Source organism: Anopheles ziemanni, chromosome 3 (assembly GCF_943734765.1).
Source record: "Anopheles ziemanni chromosome 3, idAnoZiCoDA_A2_x.2, whole genome shotgun sequence".
Lineage (NCBI taxonomy): Eukaryota > Metazoa > Arthropoda > Insecta > Diptera > Culicidae > Anopheles > Anopheles ziemanni.
In genome coordinates this window covers 4,136,604-4,160,186 of record NC_080706.1, presented here as the reverse complement: position 1 = coordinate 4,160,186, position 23,583 = coordinate 4,136,604, and the positions used below count along the sequence as shown (strand labels likewise).

General features: G+C 47.4%; 2 protein-coding genes across 2 annotated transcripts in view; one reads left to right on the top strand and one right to left on the bottom strand.

Moving 5' to 3' along the window:
* LOC131289304 (uncharacterized) overlaps positions 1–15,133 on the bottom strand; it is a 48,781-nt gene extending 33,648 nt beyond the window's left edge. The window contains exons 1-2 of the mRNA XM_058318531.1: positions 14,842–15,133; positions 5,229–9,520 (exon numbers count right to left, since the gene is read on the bottom strand). Coding sequence (XP_058174514.1) covers positions 5,229–9,520; positions 14,842–15,133 — 4,584 coding nt within the window. The remainder of the gene's footprint in view (positions 1–5,228; positions 9,521–14,841) is intronic.
* Positions 15,134–21,499: 6,366 nt separating this feature from the next.
* On the top strand, positions 21,500–22,283 carry LOC131287462 (large ribosomal subunit protein bL17m). The gene has a single exon (XM_058316510.1). The coding sequence runs from the start codon at positions 21,592–21,594 to the stop codon at positions 22,216–22,218; it is 627 nt and encodes a 208-aa protein (XP_058172493.1). The 5' UTR covers positions 21,500–21,591; the 3' UTR covers positions 22,219–22,283.
* The last annotated feature ends 1,300 nt before the right edge of the window (positions 22,284–23,583 follow it).

Sequence of the window (23,583 nt, the reverse complement as noted above, 5' to 3'; positions counted from 1 at the left end):
ATTGCCATAGTGGTCCAATGTCTGGGAACAAAGATCTGTGATCGTAGCTCTTAGATCTATGGAACGACACACATGAAAATGCGGGAAAGAGCGTATCTTCCCAAAGAAGAGTCGATAACTAAAATGAATAACAATGTTTGCCAGACTTGTTTATTTTCTTTGAAAACATTGATTATCTGTAACTTTCTACGCCACTCCCAAGTCCTCAATATTTTGGATATCAACGGCTAGTAACACTCGTCAATATTGGATTTGCTAATTGTTCGAAAAATCGTCAGCAGGTGCAAACGTAATCAGCCCTTCCCAAAACCTTTAGTAGAACAACTTGTACAAAAAAAAAACCTGGGATTGGTTCGTGATGTTGTTTGCACTGGGCCCGGGCTTTTTATCACCCCAAAGAGAATAATGTAGGATGCAAAGCATATGTTACTGGCACTTTGGTGCGCCATTTGTACCATCAATTAGTCTGATGATAATTGACGTACCATAAACGTTTTTGTCGACCGGGTCGTCGGAAACTTTCTCCAGCGTCGATTTGGCTTTATTGACCTTTATTTTTGCCATCAACCCTTCGCAGTGCTAGTGGAGTTTCGATGGGTTGGTACACTTTATGCCTGTAAGGCCTATGTTTGCTTAATGAAGGGTGGAGAACGATTTTCGTCACCGAATCATCCGATAACAGACGAACTGCTGTGCAATTAACACGATTAGAGTACACTGACGAAGGGATCAAATGGTGGGAAATGGGTAACTTATAATACGGAACACCATAGATCATGATTTGATAAAGTCAAACGCATCACGTCAACATTCTTGTACAAGGTACAAGGAACGAACAACCTACGATTAACCGGGCCACACAAGGCTAATTAAGTTTAGCTAAATTTCCGGTGGGAAGTGAGAAAAACATGAAAATAAATTCCTCACTGCAAATTCTATCAAGGTGAGATGGGATGATTCAAGAGAGAACATATGTTCGCTCAAAACAAATTGATTCATATGATAGAAAATAAGTTGCTGATAGATCTACTACCATAAACCAATACTAAGAATCGATACTTGCAAGCAGTTCTAATTGGTTTTTAATACGATGACTCATCAGGCGAAGCAACGTTCATGCTTTTTTTCCGTGACGGATGACTCGAGCTCAAAATACTGTCATGTTGCACTTTGTACAGCGATAAAAACCCAACGCAACCTTACGAGTTATTATTAGTGAACAGGTCGCTGACAGAAAAAATTGCACATATTTTGTTTTGCAACAAAGAACCACAAAGGTAACAACGCGCCCTATGTGGACGCATCGGAAACGAACGCTTGGGGAAATCCAAGGTTGTGTCATACTTATCATGTTCCGGTTGGAGCGGAACCTTAAGTTTCAACGGAAAGTGAATTTCTTGGATAGTGAAAGCCGTTAGGATATTTTAAAATATTCAAATTCTATTCCCCTTGTGCTTTTTCACCGAATAACCAACCGATGGGTGAGAAGAGGAGTATGCAAAACAGACTCGCCCTAGAGCCGGTAGAGCTCTTCCTAAGGCGTCGAAGAACTAAACACCGATCGTTCACATAATCGAGCCGCTCCATACCGATCCAACGTGGACATCGATTATGCACGGAGTCGTCGCGAAGAGACAACAATTCAGAATGTTTAATAAATTATTCATTTCGCCAACACATCCACTCGTCTGCTGGTCCGGTGAGTCTTGTGAGTAGAATAAATTTCCGTTTACTTTGCCTTCGACGAGACCGGTGCGTGTGATAAAATGCGGCAAACAACGAAATACGAACAAGAAGGCCCATAGGAGCAGAGTGCATGGAAAATCTGATCAGTCCTCTGCAAAGTCGTAGCACATGCCGCACACTACAGAACCCGGTGCGGAGTGAAATCGAAGTTTGCACAAAATCTAAAATGCAAATATACAACACAAGCTTCAGCTTCGCACGAAGCACGAAAACTTTGCAAACTACGTTCTCTCTCTCGACTCGAGTGTATTGGAAGTTTAAAAAAAAACTATTTTCTTTTCGAAAAGGCAAAGATCATATTTCGTAACCAATACTAAGGAGCAAACAGGGATAGTTTGTTGTTTAGGAACGAGAACCAAGAATCGAGAGTGCGAAAGGCGGCGAGATCAAATCGTGTCTTACTGCATGCGATGCATGCAGTAAACCAAAAACCTTAAGGAACGCTGGTGTTTCTGTAAACAAACCTCTCCCTTCGACGACGATGATGAATCGTGACGGTGGCCTCTCGATTTCAATTCGTCCGACGACGATCGAGGCCCTTACTGCACCCCGCCCCTCGGAGGGACAAAACTCAGCCGTAAATGTCTCGCGGTCGACTTGAAAACAAGTCGCACAGTCGGGGAACATCGTGATTGAACGATTTTCACGACAAAAAGGACGTGCGCGTTCAGAAGGGAAAAGGGAAGAGCAATTTGCAAGAAAATTCACAAAGGTGCAGCAGCTTGGAAAACGTCACGCCCAAAAGCCCGGTCGGTCGGGTTGACATTTGCATCTGCAAAACAATGCACCGGGTTGACGTTAAACAATAGCTTCACAAGAACATGGAGATTTTCTGATTCGAATCAAAGAATGTTCCAATCCTCTTTGCTCATTGGAAATGCAAGTTGATGGGGTACGAAAGATAGGACGCATCACGATCGACATTCCGCAAAATGAAAGACCACTTCAATTATAGTACTCAGGCTTGGTGATGGCATCTAACCTGGATTTTCTAACTATCCAAATGGTAGCAAAATCAAAGTAAGCTGGGACATCAAGTACTCATCGCACGCATGCGTTGAAAGTTATGAATTTTGTGTGCAATATTTGCTGGGAGCCACTGCTCAACCAGTGCCTGGCGACCTCATGTGGACACGTGTTCCACCAACGTTGCGTCCTGCGCTGGATGAAAATAAAGAAAACCTGCCCCGAATGTCGTTTGGAGGAGCCCTTTAGGTTGCGCGTGATTCGGTGGACGTTTCCCGGTGAAACGCACGACGACGGCGATGCGCGGTCGAGAATAGCTCCGGAGATGTTTGAACCGTTTCAAGAGGATCGATCGACCCAGGAGAACGAACTGTTGGCACTGTTCGGCAATCCGGATGCTTCGCAAGATAGCCGCGACGGAGAGGAGTGTGATGTGTGCACACGGTTTGATCATCTGCTGCAAAAGGCTATCGATCTGAAGGCGCAGTTGAACGATTTAGCCATGGGCAAAGACAAGCAGGATCTAGAGAGTTCCGAAGAACAGGATGATGCTTCAAAGTCACAATCCTCCACCGGAAGCAGTTATTCAAAGGCATCTTCAACGAAACGACAACGGCGATTTTGATTTTCCGGTGATACATACACGTTATTTCTTTGATACTTTTATGAGTAAGTAGGCTGGTACTAATAGTAGGCTGAGAAACTGCCGATTTTTGACTATAAACTTGCGTTGTGCACAAGTAATTTAACCTCCATCATTATGTCACCCAAACAGGTTACGTAGGAATTTACGCAAAGAAAACGCATCCGGGAACTACGCCCAAGTTCAAACCTGCATGGACAATTCAACATCAGTGTTGCTGAATTGAATCGATTTAAAATTAAAGGCAACAGCGGAATTTTACACGGTTTTTTATGGTGCAACAGAAAACAGCCTTCAAAATTGAAGCAGTTCGAATTACGCGCATTTGCAGCAAAGAAGTTCTTTTGTATGTTTTTTTTTTCGCGCAATGTTTTGAAATCGGCTATAGTTTCACTCGCTCTGCGCTTTTGCGTCCTTCCATGGCAATGACTCAGAGTTTGCTGATTCGTTGCTCAGGGCCGAACGACTAGCTGTTGGAGATGAAATTGATACTCTGGCCACGGAATCCAAAGCTGTAAACTATTTACAAATTTTCAATTAAAACATTTCCAACAACATTAAGGTTGTTTATATTATTTGAACTCAAGTGCAAATATTCACACTTCTCATATCTTTCGCATATGATATTCTTACTCAAACAGCTTGTCAACACATTTCGAGGAAACCGTTTTATGATGCCAATCCACAATATCGCGTCGAGCACGAGTGTCGCACCAATGCTCCAAAATAGCCCATCTGTTTGCCAACTCATCTAGCTCCCCCACTTAGCATCGCGTTGAGAAAACGGCAGGACGCCAGGCTATTTCCGTCCAATCCACCGTCAGCAAAACCTTGAACTCGAAACAACGAAGATCAAGATGTTGGTACAGTCGGGCGGCATCTGGGGGAGTGATCCGAAAAACCGGCTTAAAGTGGATCACTGATAGACATCGACCGAGAGAGGACGGCAAAGCTTATACGGCGCGAGGGAAGATAATCTATCAGCGCGCGTCAACGGCACCCTTCACTTGCATCATAGGCCCATAAAAATCAGCGACAACGATGGTCGAGACAGAAATAACACCCTCATAATATAGCCGCAAATGACTTGGTGGTCAACCTCCTCTGTCCCACTTGTGCGTAATTGATCCAGTTGAAGTCTACTCTCGAGGACCGACCTGCAACAGTGGCTGGTTAAGCATCTTCTGATATGAGTGTTCGTGACCAGCACTACAGCATTAGCTCTAGAGTTGAATGCATGTGTTCGTATGGGAATTCGAAGCATGAATACGCTTGCCAGTATGAATCATCCATTATCGTCGCTCGCGTTAGGTACAATCAGATTACAGAGGGTGTGTTAACGCAAAATTGATGGTTTCTCCAATTCCGGTGTAAACCAAAGACAAGTAATGAACTCAGCGTCTTACTCCCTTGGCGTAACGATGACCAATAATTTCCGCGTGGAGTTAGTGTGCTGTCAAAATAAAACCGGGGAATTTGGATCGATAAGATAACACCTTCCAGGTGTAATCAGAGTGGGATTGATTCTGTTCGTCCACAAAAAACGCCCCAAACTTTAGCCAGTCGAGTTCATGAGTTGGAATATGCTTCGGTCCCATATCTCTTGCCCAAAGGTTTAGTTAACCTCTTATCATGTTGGATATATCTGGACCGGTGACGATATCGGATGTCTGTCGGACTATCGATGCTACAGTTCTTCACTCACACGGCCAGACGAAGGGAACTACCACCATAGTCAAACTCACGCGAATTGTGAACCCACCCAGATCTAATCTAAATGCGCACCGATAATGAATCACCTTCCGGTGGTGCAGCACAGGCCACCGGAGGGAGGAATCGGGGCGACGAACCTCCCGGGAGGGTTGGGACTTACCTTTGGCAGCTCTCTCGGGCGTGGCCGAATGATGACACCATCGTTCTCGATGTAATCCGGAACGTCCTTGCGGTCGCTGAAGTTGAACACCATGGTGTTGGTCCCATCCTGCTGGCTTGGCGGTGGCTTTGCCTTCTTCCTTGCCGCCACCAGCCCGGCCAGGGGTGAGGCAGCCGTTGACGAGGCTGCGGCCACCGACTGTCCACCACCCGTGCCCCATTTGGCCACGAACGACTTGGTACTGTCGACACTGTTGGAACTTCCGTTACTGTTGTTGTTGTTGTTGCTACCGGTTGGCAGCTTTTGGACACTCGCGTTTGCCACACCACCACCACCAACACCACTACCGCCGCCGCCAACGGCTGGCGAAGCCCCAACCCCAGCACCACTATTGCCGCTTGTTCCCGACACGGCAGACGCCGTGACCTCACCACTCTTTTCGCGATTGATTTGATTCTTTTCGATCTCACGCCTGGTCAGTGGAGAGCCACCGCCAGCAACAACACCATCATTATGCGCACCACCGACACTACCGTTGTTCACTGCACCACTATTATTGCCAGCGACCTCTGACGGCGAACGACCCGCACTACCGTTGGCCTCGTTGTTGCCTGCGGCGGCGGTAACACCGTTAGCCGACGACTTCGCCGGCCCGAGGCTCTCGCGGGACATCGGAATCGGGGGAGCGGGCGGTTTGGTGCTCGGGGCAGCCAACGTCACTCCTCCTCCGCCGACTCCCGGCAGATAGGACGATTTGACGGTGCCATTAAAGCGGAACTGCGTCGTAGTCCCGGCCCGGGCAATGTTCTCCATTGCGGTGCGCGAAATCTTCCTCACCATACGATCGTCCCCTGCGTCGTCGACGTCGTCGTCACTGTTTCCTTCCGCTTCCTCGCGCTCGTCGTCACCGTCGTCGTCCGCGTCGCGGTTTCCAACCTTTGGATGGCGATCTTCCTCACTTCCGGAATCCGGATTCACCGTGTACGAGGCGCTGTGATGGTGACCTCCGTCGTGCTCGTCGTCGTCGTCGTCGTCCTCCTCCTCCTCATCACTCGTGACGTACTCAAGGTTACGCCGATCCTGCGACGCTGCTGCGTTGTCCAGGGGGTGGTTCGTGGTTCCGTTCGCTCCCGCGGCTCCAGTCGGCGTAGAGGTCGCCAGATGCAGACTGGCAAGCTTGCTCGTGAGCTGCTGAATCGAAGGCGACTCGCAAATTCCCCCTGCTGGCGAAGGCGACGACGACGACAACGACGACGACGACGCTGCCGCTCCCTGTGCCGTATTGCTGCTCGCGGCGGCGTTGTGCATGTGTTGGTGGCCGCTATCTGACCCCGTCGCCGTCTTAGATGCTGCTACGACGACCGCGGTCGCCGCTGTCTGAGTCAAGCCGTTCTCGTAGCTGTTGTGGTGGTGATCGCGAACGCCACCGATGCCTCCTCCTGCGGCAGCACCGCCGTTCTTAAGTGCGTTGTTCTTCGGTTCCAGCGCGCTCTCGTCGGGTGCGCATTCGGCGGAGTGCGTGGTGACCTCTCCCATCATCTCGCTGTTGCTGCCACCGCCGTTGCTTTGCATGCTGTTCTTGTTGACGGCACCAACACTACCAGGAGCAGCAGCAGCGCCAACGCCATTACTGGTCGAAGACGCGTGTTTACTTCTTGCCGGTGGAGACGGTGGCGTACCACCGAGCGATTCAACAACCGTCGCTGATGGTTTGTTGTTTCGCTGACCGGTGGTGCTGCCGATGGTACCGTTGCTGTTGCCGGAGGCATTCTTCAGATTGTTGACGGCTTCCAGCGACTTCGGCGAGGGTGGCGGTTTGCCCACCGTTGCTGTGGTGGCCGGTGCTGGTGCGGGCGCCTGATGTTTCGGACTAGCGGTACGCGGCTTAATATTTGGCTTCTTCGGACTGAGCGGTGGCTTCGGGTGCGTGATGGGTGGCTTTTCCGCGGCCACGGCAGGAGCAGCCGGCGTCGTCACCGTGCCCGAGATGATGATCGAGCGATAGTTGGCCACCTTGCTGGCGACGTCACTGCCCGGTGGACCGCCCGCTCCACCGCCCCCGTTCGCTCTCCCACCGCGACGGTTCGCGTTCGCCTCGAAGATCTTCATCGTCTGCTTGACCACGTCCGGCGGTGGCCGCTCGTCGGCATCGATGAACGAGGTCAGCCGCTTCGGTTTCGGATCACCTTTCTCGCGCCCATTGATGATCTTCTCCTCGATCGTCACGCAATCGCTGACCAGCAGCGGCAAATCGGTGCCAGCCGCCGCGCCTCTCGTGCCAACGCCAACTACCGCTCCTCCGCCGTTCATCATCATCGCCGTCGGCGCGGTCGCCGCCATCGGTGCTCCCGATCCCGGTCCCGAACTGGATATACCGTTGCTTTCGAGCGTGGTCGTCGCTGCCACCGCCGTCGCGGACGCTACCACCACCACGCCGCCGCCGCCGCCGTTGCTGGTCGCTGTGGTCGTCGGTGTGGCGATCTCGTCCAGTATGATCACATTGCTGCCCACCTCCGAGGACGACACGCCGCCGACAACGGTTTCGACTGCTGCTGCGGCCACTGGTGCTATTGCTGCTGCTGCTGCTGCTGCTGGCGGCGACCCCGTCGTTGCATCCCGCTCCCAGGCCTTGTGGTGATCGTAGCGCACCAGAGCCTCGACTGAGCGGGCACGCTTGAGCAGGACCGCGTCAGCGCCACCGCCGCCCCGATGGTGCTTGGTGTAGCGATTGTACTCGTTCTTCTTCTCCACCTGGCGGCTCGCTCGCGTATAACTGTTTTGCACGCCGCGGAGAAACGGTGCCGCCGTCTTGACCACCACTTGCTGCTCTTCTTGCTGCTGTTGCTGTTGGTGGATCCACGGTTGCTTCGGAGCGAATTGCGGCTGCTGCTTCTGGTACGGTGGCTGCAGAACTACCGTTGCATGGAGCGGCTGCTGCTGCTGCTCTTTCTGATGAAGATGGTTATGGTTATGGTTATGATTGTTGCCGTTTCCGTTTGCGTAGTGTTCGCGTTGCTGCTGCTGCTGCTGTTGTTGTTGGTAGTGATAATTTTGCGAATGATACTTCTTCTGCTGGTGCTGTTGGTGCTGCTGGTGCGCCTGTTGTTGGTGCTGATGATGATGATGATGATGGTTTTGGTGCTGACCACCACCACCCTCGCTACCGATCGATTGTTCGCGCTCACTCAGATCCTCGCTTTCCTCGTCCAGCAGGTTGTTGAGGCTGGTCGCGCGGCGCATACTGTTCAGCGAGGGACGCTGCTTGGTGACGGATTGGCGCAGGGCCAGGCTAAGATAGCGGCAGCGCAACCGTGACACGATCCCTGGGCCGTACTTCAGCTCCTCCCCGGCATCCCCGAACCCGGGGCCACCACCTCCACCACCACCAACGCCACCCGTGACATCCACCACTGGTCCACCGCCCAGCACCGAGTTGTTCTTTTCGTAGACGACGACGATCTCCTCCGCGGCCGTGGCAGCGACCATCTTCCTGACTACACCAGCACCTTCCCTTTGCTGCTGCTGCTGCTGCGTTTGCTGCTGACCGGGCGATAGAACGAGCGACGAACCTTTAACGACACCACCGGAATTGTTGCTCACTGAGGGAATTTCACGGTCCACGATCACGACACTGTTCGGACGCGCCGACGACGTTGCGGTTGCGATGGCAGCAGCGACGGTGCTACTTCCGCTACTACAGCTGCTGCTACTGCTGCCGCTGTGTTCCGAACCGGCATTGGAATGTGACTGAGGCCCGTTAGCTGCTCCGGCCGACACCGAACCGCCGCTCGAAGACGACGGCGTTCCACTTGCGGCCAACGGCGGCGGTGGCGGCGGCGTCGTCGTCGGCACCAATACGGCTTCTCCTGTGCGCACGCTACCACCAACACTGCTGCGCTGTTGCTGCTGCTGCGGATGGTAATTGTGGTGTTGGTGCTGCTGTTGCTGGGCCGGTTCATTCGCTCCACCAAAGTGTGCCCCAAAATGAACTCCGACGGTTGGGGACGTTGCGGCGGCGCCTTTGAGTGGAACGGAAGAGCAATGGGGGTTATTGTCCCGCGCGATCACTACCTTCCCCTCGTCCTCTCGTGTCATTACATCCCCACCACCACCACCGCCACCCTCACCCTCGGATGGTAGGCTGTCACTTTTATCAGTGCTGTCAGTGCCCAACAACAAAGAAGGGGGATCATTTTCCTTACTTTCCACCACCGGATGTTGTCGTTCGCTGTCGGGCACTGTATCCAGCGGACTGTCGGTGTCGGTGTTGGTGTTTGTAGCTGTGCTACCCTCTGTGCGTGTGTGTGTATGTGTCCCGTGTGGAGATTACGAACAGTAAACAAGCAATGAAATACCCACAACACAGGGGGTGAGAACAGGTGGTGCGTGATGATGACGAGCGGGTGTGTGGAAGGAGGGTGGTGCACACAACAGATGATCGTATATACAAACAAGAGCACACATACGCACACGGCACGTGGCAGGGTGTTAGTGGTGTGGTACAATACATTCACGCATCGGACAGGACACACCACACACATCCGCAGGCACCGGATCCGGACGGTTGGAAAGTGTTATTTGGAGTGCAATGATGTCGATGATAAGAACCCAAGTTCGGTGTATATACGGGGCAGGTTGAAGTGGTGTGCGGTAGGGTGGTATGTTTGTGGTGGAGCAACAATGAACACAATTCGACGATCGTCGACCAAACATACAGGGTGGGAGAGAGAGAAAGAGAGGGAGACGAATGAACAACAATGCAAACGATTAGTTTAACAAACACGCACACACACATAAAGCTACAATAAACGTACGTAATAGCAACGATGAAACTCCCTGTTTGCTATAAAAATTAGCCGAGACACAAACCACAACCAATGATAACGAATTTTATAGCATCGTCGCCAACTTCATTCACTCGCCCTTAGAAGAGTAAATCGCTATTGATTTTAATTTTTATCGTGATAATAGAACTATACATAAGGGTATTTAAGGTAGTTAATGTTAGCAACGGAATATGGTTTGGATATGTATGGACATTTTGTATCGAATTCACGTATTAAAGCCAAGCCTAAGAAAATTTTAGTATCGAAAGTAGTGATACACATAGTCCACACATAGTCAAATCTATAAATGAGATAACCTTTCTTTACAATTCGTTTAAAAAGCCAATCTTCGATCATCAAGTTTCTTGTTATATTCCTCTCCAAGGGTTAATTTTATGGCAAACGATCATTTCCCCTCCAAGCAACGGCTTTCCTAGTGTTAGTGATCACATACTGCTCGCGACCGGTCGTAACATTAGCCAGATATTCCGAGATGAACCGCGAATGCATTCCAAGAGCATCATGTATGTTTGTATAAGGGAACGCCAAGATCAACCCCAAAACGATTGGTGTGAGCGAGACAGAATCCGAAAAATGCTCGAAGAAAGGGAACATAAAATAATAAAAACACATAAATCAAAGTACCGCTGTACGCGGATGGGTTGGGAGAGTTCATTGCTCACTTTGTGGGAAGGAAAAATCATATGGGGAGAAAAGGAGTTTGGGTGGCCGATGATGATGATGATGATCATCACGATCGGTCGGGAAAAATTACTGCCGCATGTTTTCCGACGCGCTGATGGACAGCAAACAGTATCAAACAAGCATCTATAAAAATCGAAAGGGAAAATTTTGACCCGGACTTTAGCAAACCAGTTGTTAAGTGCAACCAAAAGTAAGTTAAACGGGAGAAAAATTCAAACATACTTTCCCAAGTTGTCTACTAAAAGCAAGAACCGAACATGCCCGCGTTTCGCTCGGTTCCGAGGGAACACCGTTCTCGAAGAGGATGGGAAGAAGCAAGATCAAAAACATTCACCTCATTCTTTTCTTTACCTCCTAGTAGCTCAAGCAGGTCGTCCACGTTGCCATAGTGCTGTGCTTGTGAACGCGTGCCTTCGGTGGAGAAATACGGCGTTCCATGGGAAGATGAAAGCGGGATAAAAAGATAGCATCGTAAAACGTAAATAAATAATTCCTCTAATGCGAAGCCATCTCTAGACACCATTGGCTCCCTGCTGTTCCCCGGTATCGTCCCGGAGGCGATGGGTTTGAAATAAGATTTCCATAAGAAATCGGTTAAATAGTTGCTTGTCTGGGAGCCTAAGAAAGTTGAAGGAATTATTCAACACAACACAACGAATGCTGGGGCGTCGTGTTTGAACTTGAGTTGAAAAGCATTAGGTTCATTTGGAATATTCTAACAACTAAACCAAATGAATAAGAAATAGTATTCATTCTATACAAACATCAACATGTATTTTTCAAATCCACCTCGCCCAATAAAGATTTATTTTTTAGTCCAATATAATCCATTAAAAGGTGTCCGAACGTTCCTTTTACATTTTTCTTAGTTTGGAAACAGTTCAAAATGGACTCCAAATTTACCATCGAATGCCCGAAAATAAAACTCCTTCCCTCGACCACGTTGGCAAAGCTTCGCGGTTCGAGTTTGACAAAAAGAAAATCCGAACGCAAAAAAAAAGATTGTTCCGTTTCTCGACCGCGTTTTATTTGCTGTTGACGGCGAGTTTCTGGACAAGAGGTCGGTTAACAAAACAGAAAACAACAAAAAAAAAATCCACAAATAGTAGATGTTGCGCGATTCGAAAATCGTCACACATCGGCTCTCGATTTGCATATGAACGCATCGGAAAAATAATAAAACAAAACCTCCGCAACCCGTGCTCCCAGGCGGCTTCCCGCATCGGTTTTCCTTTTTTTCTGTACTGAATTTTATCTTTCGCCAGCATTAAAAAAAAAGGTTGACGAGGTGGTAGCATTTGCATTGGAACGCAAATTTGCATCGTAGCCGTGAATGTTATTTTATTTCATTACATACGGGGTGTGTGGAGGAGCATTGTTTCGGTCCCAACTAACTTTAAGAGTTTCAAATAAACTTCAGTGGAGAAATGGTTGGATATTTTATCCTAGATTTAGTCGGTTTTGAAAAACCGATTGGAATCAATGAAAATAAAGAGTATCAAAAGAACATCAATGAAACAAGCCAACAAAAGCGATCGAAGAGTTCAGTAAAACTCCGAAATTACGTACGGAATCAACTTTTTTTTTCTTCTCTTTGTTCATAAGTGAATTAGATAAGTTCTACCAAGCTTTAAAAATCTGGAGCACCTCTTTTTATTGTGCTACCTCTTTTCCTCCCTTGTGCGCCACCGTGGCAACTGCTTTGCAATTATCGGCCCCGCTTAGCAGCTTCGAAAGGGGGCTAATGAATTTTTCATCAGACTTTAGGTTGAAGAACACTTTTTGCTGACTTTTGACACATGATACTGGCGGTGGTCACCCATTAGTGCAACACGTCTAATTAATGGGCAGCATTTGTCTGCTCGCCATCTCGTTCGCCCTCTCCTCGTCGTTCGGCTTGAAAGTATAACGACAAAAAAAAACAAACGTTCCAAAAATGCATAATCAATTACTAACGGGTCCAAAAAACCTAATTGCAACGCGCAACCAATTTCGCTTCGTATTATTCATCCCAGTCCACGGCGTTTGCTGCTTCGCGTTTGTCTAAGTCTGTTTTGGGGGTTGTTGTTTATTTAAAACCGAACCCGGCGGCCAGTGTCGAACGTTTGAGCAAGCGGTGGCCGGGGGAAGTATGTTTGAATTTTTGTACGTGCGAAGGTCGGCACAGCGTCGGGTGAGGCGATGACATTTTCATTGGGACTTTGCTCCAAAGTATGGCAAATAAACTGTAGCGATGTTAGAGCCACATTGGTGACGACAAGGTAGTGAAAGAAACGAGAGACCTAACATTTAACCGGTGCGGGTATCTGAAGGACTTTGTTTTATAACTTCCCAAATCAACAGAATTCCATTGCCGGAGGTTAATATTTGAATTTTGCACCGAAAGCAATGAGGAAAGGAAGCTCGCCACATTGTCACAAAAAGCAAGCCAAGAACTGACACAAAACTAACAAGAAAGACAAACAAGTGATCCAAATATTGAGTTTTGCTAAATCAATACTTCTTGAAAGTGATAGAAATGGGTTTGAATCTAAAACATGACACGCCAACACGTGCAAGTAATGGTTCACAAAACTAAGCTAGCATATTTATGCTAAAAGATGAATGATCAATGAAGAAGATGACCAAGTCGATAATCACTGGGATCGATTTGTTGTGGGAAACACATGCTAATGCTCGGTCACGAGAACCGCAAGCGGCGTGTCATGGTGATGTTCACAAAGCATAACGTAGCAGAAATAGATAATGCGATGCACACGCCGTAGAAACAACCTTGCCCGGGTGGTAGGTTTGTATACATACAAGAAGTTCGCGTTATTGCAAAACAAACCGAACATCGGTCTACCCACCCCCTTCCCCATCCCCTCCTTATTGTCACATGTTCGGAGCAAAGTTGTTCGAGAGCTCGGTCAGCTGATAAAGGTGCTTCTAAGGCCGCCGGCAGCTAGCAAGAGAGCTGATAAGATAATCCATTCGCCCGCAAGCTTCGAAAACCTGGAAGCCGAATGGCGTGTACATCTACTTTAAATAATAATAAAATGGGACCAAGCTTATCAGTTTAACCTCCCATCTCGCTACCCGTGCAAAATGAGGACAGTCGAAGCACGAAGTGACTGTAGTGAAGGCGAGAGGGGGAAGGGCCAAAAGGGATTAAACACCGAATGAAATGTGATTCATCCATCGATCGGGCGGAGAGATATGACGAGCAGATTGCCAAACAGTGGTAGCGCCTACTATGATGAATTTAACTGTATTTTTTGTGGATTTCTTCATTATTGGCAAGTGTTGAGGAAGTTCTGAAGACGAATAATTGTACCACCAACAGTTAAAAATGGTAATGCAATTTCAATCAAAGATGTCTGATTGAAACAAAATAGCTCCAAAAGTCAATCAAAGTAAACAAGGTTAATTTTTGCGTCATGAAACGTACAGTTGAATGCAAACAGACGTGGGTTTGATTGCGCCGATGGATGTTCATACGCAATTCGAACGAAATTACAGCGGAACGAGGCCATTTGTCTGGTCGAGAGCATTATTGTCATCTGATTGGCACGTTATCGGACGGGAATGAGATTGTGACAAGCCGCGTGTTATAAACCAAACGTCATTTTCAAACACTACAGCTATTGGCAAACACAAAATCAGGGGAAGTCCATTCGAGGGTAGTAAGAATACGAGAGTAGAATCATACAAATGAATAAAAAAGATCATCACGAACAGGTTTTATAACGCTTTTGTAAGTTGAAGGAAAGAAAGTGAAAAGAAAAATTCGGATTATGATGTTTTGTTTGGTATGATTTAAATCTTTAAAAATGTTTAATATTCCCAAAACTAAAACAAACGTTATCATTGGTGTGGTATGCGGTATGTGCAAAGTTGAAAAAATTTTACAATGGGAGGATTGAATTTTACATACAAATCTACACAAACTAGGAAAACGAAGGGGCGATAAAGGGATAGAAACGAGTAGAGAGAAAGTGAACTGTCGTTCTGGCTGACTCTACTCTCCTCGATTTTCCATCCCCTTTTACGGTGATTTTGTTTTAGCGTTGTCTGAACAGTGATTTTCGCGTAAATGTTACCTTTCGTTCCGGCCCCGGCGTAGAAGGGGCTGCCGACGGGGAAAGCGCCACCGCCGGTCGGCGTGCGCGGATGGGGGGTGACGGGTGACGAGGCGGAAGCGGAAATGGCCGCGGCCACCGTCGACGCCGAGTCGTGCACCTGCGTTGCGACGGCACCGATCGTTTTGGCCAAATTCTTGCGCCGCTGGATCAGTTCCTTTTTCCACTGCGGGATGACGCTCGGATCGCCGTTGCCCGACGTCGATGCCGGTGGCACGTGCGCGCTAGTGTTAGTGGGCGTGTCGGCCATCATGCTGTTAGAGAAGGCGCCTCGTTAGCTAGCTGTGGGGGGTGGATCGATTTTTCCTCCCAAAGCCGGCGTTTGTGCTTGGGCCGAGGGACGTATGGGAGAAATGTGTGCACTAGAGGAGGGATGTTGAAGGAGGAAGAGGAAGGGTGATGCAGGATTCCGGAAGAATTAAGATGAAAGATGAAAGAAAAGATTTCGTTACGATCAGATAAGATTAGTTGGGTTGCACTGTCGTTCAAAGGCGTGTTTTAATAAATTCGATTTTTAACTTCCACAACACACAATCTGAAACACAGACACAAACAGGCAGACATACAGGCGCAAAAAGGTTAATTATAGCATCGCAGTTTGTTGTTGTTGATTTTTCCTCCGCCCGATTGTCGGCCACCGTTGCCGTAATTGCTGATGATGCTGTGTGCTGACGCTGACGGGCTGCTTTCACTAACTCTAGTTTCTACTTTAGTTCCTCTCTCCTAAACTTAATTACTTTTGGGCCGTGCTGACACTGTTTGGGAAATATTCACTCATTTCCTCTATCCACGGAAACCGTGAGAAAATAGGGAACATTCTCTCGCACTGGCTTTAGTTGAAGTGGAAGTTGCAACACAGTCATTCAAATGCAAATATGTCATTATTTTGTACCGAAATCCGATAGGCTCGACCAGCTTCGTGCTTTCGTTATTCCTCCCCCAAAAGCCGACTGTGACTCCTCTTTCCCTTTCTAGCTGAATGTCCTACATAAAACCCACCGAGTAAATACCATTGCTTCCTTTTGTACGGCCACCATCCTAGGGGTCCAAACTCTACAATAGAACCACGGGTTGAGGCCAATTTTCGGTGTGAAAAATCATCGTCGCCTCTCCATTTTAACCTGCGGTGCTTTCCATTTCATTCGTACACTTGAATTCGATTATTGGAAGGGGTTCGTCGCTGACCCAAGAAAGAGTCTTTCGTATAATAAAGATGTTTGGTTTTGGAAAATATATCTCAACAATATAGAAGTGCTCAGTGAGAGAAAAATAAATATCAATGAAAAATGGGCAAAGCTATTCGCAGTGAGGCAATTTTAAACTATGACTCAATCAACCGTTCGCTGATAGTGGCACCCCGAACCCCATCCCCATCCCCAAAGGAAGGTTCTCCCAGCTCCAATGTTTCTAGTGGTTCGTTTCGTCAAAGCAAGGGTGCTACTACGATGTGGCCATGTCCAGCAGTTTTATCAGTTGCCAACAATCTTCAACAGTACTTGGCAATCACACCCCCCTTTTCCACCTGACCGAAAGCATTCCACTGGCCATCAGTTCAATGTCCACTTTCCCGATGATAAGTGGTGGACAACCCGGTGGACACAAACCCATCTCTAACGGGTGATGGATACACGTACAATCCTCGAGCAAGGGCGGTCCGCACGGAGGGGGAGGGAAAATATTTTGCAACCGGCCAACCGAACCAATCCATCGTGCCGTGATGAAATATTCAAATAGCTTTGAAAAATGTGCACATTCGTGTGTTTATAGTTTACCACTTTGTATTTCGACGTGTGCCTTATTTGGCATTTTGTTTTCCATATCGTTGTAAAATGGCAAAAAGTCGACCTTCCAAACCAGCTCGCCTGTTCCTATCATCTGAATGGCCGGTTTTAAGCCGTTTCAAGGACGGACTCACCCTTTTCTCCAATACCCCTCCGGGGGGGAATACTTTCACCTATGCTTCTCGCAACAATTTGCAGGTGGATGACCAATACGACCAAACAAACGTAATCATGTATTGGTGCATCTGTTTATTAGCTATTACGAAAATCCAGCGCGAGCGCGAGAGGCCCTTGGGGGGAACGAAGGGACTGGTGTTTATGCGTGTTTTCATGCGTAACAAATACGTTCTTCTGCACAGGCTTTGGTCTTCTGCGGGGAGGAAAAAAGGGAAAAGAAAAAAACCACCCCCCAAACGTGTAGTTTTGCCTTGGGTGAGTTTTTATTTTTCCCTTTGTTTTTTTGCCCACACACCTTTCCTCACTCCCGTCCGGCATCGTGCAAACACCAGCCTTAATCTCCTTCCCTTATAGCGAAATAGGAAAGCATGGAAATAAATCACCCCTCTGGCCCCTATGCCCTGGCGGGCTCGGAAGGAATCAATTTCCACCGCAAATGGTCAGTTTTAGTCAATGGACAGCGATTACTTGGGTGTGCCTTTTTTTTTCTTCCCCGGTCCTCGTCCGTTCATCTCTGGTTTTTGCAAACCTTTCGCGAGTCATTGAACTAAGAAGTGTTGAAAATTGGTATTAAAGGCAGAGAGGTATGAAATTCAATTACTTTCCAATAACCACACATAATTCGCGCACGTAATTGAAATGGGAAAGCAAAACAGTGGGAGTTTCATCTAGTTCAAGTTACTCATTAAACAGAAAAAACTGAACTGAATTGTATAAAAATGTTATTTGGCTCATGACAAACTCGTGTGCCGTAGATAGATGAATACCCAGCTTTTGAATATCGATTTTTTCCGCCTTTAACCTTCCTCCACATGAAAATGTCCCGAATGACTCATGGAAAACTGCAAAGTTTCCTTCCTACCTACGCATACAACCGTACACCACACTGCAAAGAATCATTAAACCAGCTAACCCTACCAATAAACATCCCTTCCGGGGGCGGCGGAACTAATTTTTATTTTGCCCCTTTGTAGTTCCTAATCAGATATAAGCGAACGTTATCAGCCCTGGACGCTTTTGGGGAACAAAATCAATAATGAACAAACATGACGGAAACCCGGTGGTGGTGATGCCGTGGATGAAAAGCGACCTCTAGAACAAAAATGTTGCTGGTGGCCTTTTGCAATCCGAGCCTGGTTCGACAAGGTTTCGATTGGTGTAGTTTTTATTGGTTTCCGTTTTATCAACTTTTGCTTATCATTCGCGCTGCGGCCCGACGCCGAAAGCTAGGCGCTGTCAATCATGGACGTTTTCGGCCAGCGAGCGAGTGATAAGATAAATCGAAATGACCGGAAGGTTTTTCGTTTCGTTGCCATTGACTGAGTCCCGGCGTTGCCCAGCGTTGGTTAACCAAAACAACAAAGTCTATCAAGGGGGGGATCAAATAAAACCATTTTCCGTAGCACCAAACCAAACAAGCCTTGGTTGGGAAATTTGGCCTCAATGGAAACCGAAGGAAGGTAAAACTGGGGGAGCCACAAAAAAATATTAAAAAGCTTTACCGGCATTCCGGAAGTAGGTACAGCGCCGGCAAACAAACGAACCTCATCAACCCAAACGAGTAGGCGCTGAGAAAAAAGCTGTCAAAAGTTCATAGACACACACGCGTCCAAAGGGGAATAGAAAAAAAAAGCTGAATCGAATATTGTTCAGGCAGCAGCAAAAAACAAAAATAGGCAATAATTCAGCCAACGGGTGGAAAACTCCGGGTTCGGCCGAGGGAAAACACAACAACAACAACAAGTGCCTGTCAAACGGATCACAACAGAGCAATCCTCTCGATGTTCGGCCCATTCAAAACGGAGAGAGAAAGAGATTAACAAAAGTCGGAAAAAAGCGAAAAAGAGAGAGATGAATGGAAGCCCGCGGAAAGCGTTCGCTGAAGCGATGGAAAACCCAGCGTGCCGAGAGTTCAAACAACTCTTTCGCGGTCCCCTGCCTTCAGGTATCTCCTACATCCACCCCGCGTCATCCCTCACATGTTGCAACCCGAACACGGGATCCAAACATTTGCATCATGGCGGTATGGCAAGTTCAGCGCACTGCTGGATTGAATAGCCAACAGTCCATGGGCTAGTTTTTCCAGCGGCCAGAGAAATTTCGTCTGTTTTCCATCCTCGAAAAGGGCTTTGTTTTGTTCTAGTCTTGTTGGACAAAACACATCCAAACACGCTATCTCTTCAAACTGCTGCCCGATCTCGGGGATTTGGTCTCGTTTTGGCGAAAAAAGAAAAATGGTGATCCAGAGCTCGAGTCAGGTGGCGGCGGACGAGCGATACTCATCACATCCACTCCACTTCTTCACCCGCACCCGCCAACCATCCGTCGCGTGTGCAGACACCATCATCATGGCTTGCTTTCCGCCTCCAAAACAGAACCCTTTGGTTCTCGATATCACCCTTCCGTCCCGCTTTTGCGCACGCCCGGTGGCTTTGCCGTGCGTACGCAGGCGCACCAACCGTCCCTTCTCCCAGTCCTCACTGCTAGCGCCTTTCCATAGTCTGGTCGGCTGCTGCGATGGACTCCTCTTCTAGCCAATTCCGGTACCACATTGCGTTGCGTCGGGTGCATTGTTCTCTACTACAGGGCCCTCTCTTCCTCTTTGGCCCTCCTTCAAACGACCCCTTCCGCAGCAGCTTTCGTTTCGGTTCTTTGCTCTCTGCGCACCTGGACACCGGAGTTTCTCGCATCTCGTTCTAGCCATACTCGTACACTCTTCTTCTGAACCAAGTGCTGGGGCTGCTGCTGCTCAACCGGATTTAAAATTGAAGCAAGGTGAAGGAGCTTCTAAAGCCTACAACATCAACAGCACGAACCAGCCTCCCTATCTTCTCCCTATTTCTTCCAGTCTGCCTACTTCGATCCGTTGAGCCTACTTGAGCCCATTCCCAGAGCGTTTCTTCATCGGGAGGTAGTTTTCACACCGCAGCAGTCCCGGCGGGGGCAATATTTTCCTCCGACATTTTCCCATACCCATCATAAACCGGGGAGGAAATGGGTAGCACCAGCGCTCTCTCTAATAAAAGGTCGCATTTAAAACAAGTGCACAGCACGTTCGACAGCATTAGCAAAAGACAACGGTGTCTTTGACATTGAGAGACTGAAAAGAAGAAATCATAACGGAAACTGGCAATCGGCTGCAGCCCCATGGGCTTGATGGCTGATGAGGAAGAAACCTTTCTATTCTTTTGGCTTCTTAATTCCTTTCTTCCTACTGACTTTCCGCCATCAGCGACCGAGAGTGCGTCGTTGCGCATGCATGCGATTAATCAAGTTTTCACTCGTCCAGAACAGCACCACACACGTATGCATCCATGCACAAAGAGGCCTGCACAAAACATACACACATGCACAAACACAAAACCGGACAGAGGAAAGGACACTTACGCGTTCGGCACTTACAACACACGCTGAGTGGATTATTTCACTGACGTCCTTTAGAACGCGGACACTTTTTCGATTTCTCCGCCACCGATGCCACCTTCCATATGGCGTTCAAGAGGATTTTCCGCGTAACGCAACACACGCTGGCAATTTCAATCTTGCCGAGACCTTCGACTGCACAAGAATCTTGCTTTTAATTTTATTTTCCGCACCACGCACCAGATGAAGAGAAGCACTCTCGCTCTTCACTTTGCGTCACTTCACAAGGCAATTACTTGGTCGAAAAACAAAAAACTGAAAACCCGTGGTTCACGTTCTCGTATGGAAATCGATCTGGTACGGACAGTAGTGCGTCTGTTCGCAAATAAAAAGAACCTGTCTCGTCTTCTTCTCTTCTGGACAGGATTGACAATTTAAACACTTCTCTCGGGAGGCGCGCTTGGGTACTGGACCGGAGAACTGGAACTGGAAACTGACCGGTTTCGTGGAAGGATTCCGCAACGCCGCCGTGATACAAGAGCAAAAGAGCGCGCCGTCCGAATGCTGGAGAGCGGGATGCTTTTAATAATCCAATAAAATAAGCATTGGGAACGAGCCAGCCAGCCGGTCGCAGCGGTCACCAGGGCTAGCGAGCCGCGTGTGCAAGCTCTCCCTCGGAGCCGGAATGGCGACCACGGTTACAGTTCGCCCTCGGAGAATGCAACATCCACCACAAACAGCGGTCACAGAATCCGTTCTCTTGGACGATGGGAAGACGAAGATGTCACTGATTTGTGTTAGTTTGGAAGAGCATCCAATCTCTCGTATTGTGTTCCCATGCGCCGCTACGATCCGCAGCACAACGACGAGCTGACACGACTGACACGCGCAACGTCTACGTCGGACGTGGGTCGTGGGACGTAAATATTTTTTTGTTTCGTTCAAAGTACAGATGTTTTCGCAGGTAGCTTTCGTACTCCACGGGTATGTTGACTTTTCGTGACTTGACACAACCTTACCAAAGGCGTTCGAGTTTTTTTTTCAAACGTATTTACTATTTCATATCATCGGGAAACTACCGAATTCCTGTGAAAAATCCTGTGAAAAAAAAAATGAAGTAAAATTACCTGTGCAAAATCCTAATTTTTCATCGCAATATGATGTAATAAACTTTATGGTTCGAGGGATTCGCATGACAAACACGACTGACTAGGAGAGCGAAACAAACCTTATAATACATAAACCTTGGTTACCTAGCGGAAGGTTGTTTGACGGCTGTCAAACCGGCCGTAGAAATGTGTTTTGATTGAATAACGCGAATGTAAAGAGTTTTGTACAGAAAATCAAGTGTTTTTCTCAAATTTTGAATTAAGTACATTACTATTCAAGCATGAATCAAGCAGAAGTGACAAAGCTGATGTCGCAGTTGCGAATAGCCGTCGCGCCGCGACATCGCAATCTTAAAAACATCGATGGACCCGAGGGCCGGTTAGATAAATTGCGCAAAACGGTGACGGCACTGGTGAAACACGAGCGAATCGAGCTGAACTATCAACGGGCGGACGAGGCACGAGGGTATGCCGAGCGGTTGATCTCCGATGCGATACGCCGCGGAGATTGCCACAAGCCGACGATGGAGATGGCCGATTTTTGGCTGCTGGAGAAACAGCTGGTACACAAACTTTTCAAGGTGCTGGTGCCGCGTTTCGAGGAGTACAAGGTGTCCGCGACAAGGATGTACAAAGCGCCAAAGGAATATCCGGGTTGGTATCGCAAGCGTGCCGTCTTGGAGCTGCGTGGAAACCCTTACCCTTCGCTACTACCGAACCAGTCCAACAACCGCAACCTCCTACACAACGTACTGATGGACGAGGCGAAGAAAGACTATCGAAGGGAAAAGTATGCCGAAATAGCGGGACAAATCGGTAATGATACACCATTGGATGCAGGCCAGTCGGTTGCGGGACAAGCTACCGAAAGCAAGGAACAACCAAAAGCTTCCAAAGAACAAGTTTAGGTTCTGTGTAAATAGGATTATGCCATTTGTTTAGATTAAAGTAGAAACCAATAAATATCACAAAGTGCAACAAAATAAGAGATAAATTCCTCTTCTAGACAATACACTCATTGTTTATTAAATAAGTGTTCTTAATCCGGTAAGCTGGTCGTTTTAATTGCATAGTTTAACTAGGTTCTCCCAATCGTAAGAAATAATCTAATGAGATTAATTCCAAGGGCCAAATTAGTGCTTAAACGCTTGTAACGATGTAATGATAATTTCATGAGATATTATTCCAATTACAGTTGGTCCCCGCAGTACGCGATACTCGATATACGCGAATTCGCAATACGCGATTTTTTAAAACTGACAGCTCTTAGCGTTGCTCGAGTTCTGATTAGTCAATTTTACTTTGTTTTGGTAGAATGAAGTTTTTAATATGCATTTTTTAACAGAGATATAACTATGCAATAAAAAAAATGGAACACTTTGGATAAAATTTGGATAACAGTTTGGAAACAGTTATTTGGATAAAAGATATGTTAAATAAGCGGTTCCCTCTCAGTGCCAACTCTTCAATATAAGGTATAAACGATATGGCAGAGGAAATCCGCAATACGCGAAAATTCGATATACGCTATTGCGTTCGGTCCCAAACATTCGCGTACTGCGGGGACCAACTGTACTCCTAATTAATGCCAGATTTCTCCGAATGAAATGTATTATATTTTTAAATTTAAATTTGCATATCATTCCTCCGACGTTACAGTAAATGTTGTAGTATGATGCATGATGAGACGATGCTTCTTTAACAGACATCGTTACTTGCTGTTTTATATCCTGTTCGACAAACATAGTGACGACAAACAAAGCATAAAAGTATCATGTTTATAACCAACATTTTTATGTTTTTGGTCATTTGTCGACACAAGGATGTTCATTCACTACAGACTTGAACAATGTATGTTCGGAAGACAGACAATTTAACAAACGACTGATCTTAGAGCCCTATACCCCGGAAGAGGAAGAGGAGTCCTTCGTTTACTACCCGACCGGACTATTTACTCAATCTTCTCGCTGGAATATAGAAACGGTTCCGTCACGGAATCAGTTTACATACATCCTGCTTCAACAACACGTACCAAAACCGGCGCCTGCAATTGATATCTGTTGTACAGGGCAGCATGCTTGGAAATGGTCAATATCATGCATTTACGTACGTCCAGGACCAGCATGAGTGTTATGTGGTTCACTGTGACGCCAACAAGACTAGACGTTGACGACCACAATGTGTGGTTGTAATGTTCGTGGGCGGATTTTGGGAATATTAACCATAAACATAAATTACGCATAAATGAACTTCACCAAGATAGAGACGTGTTG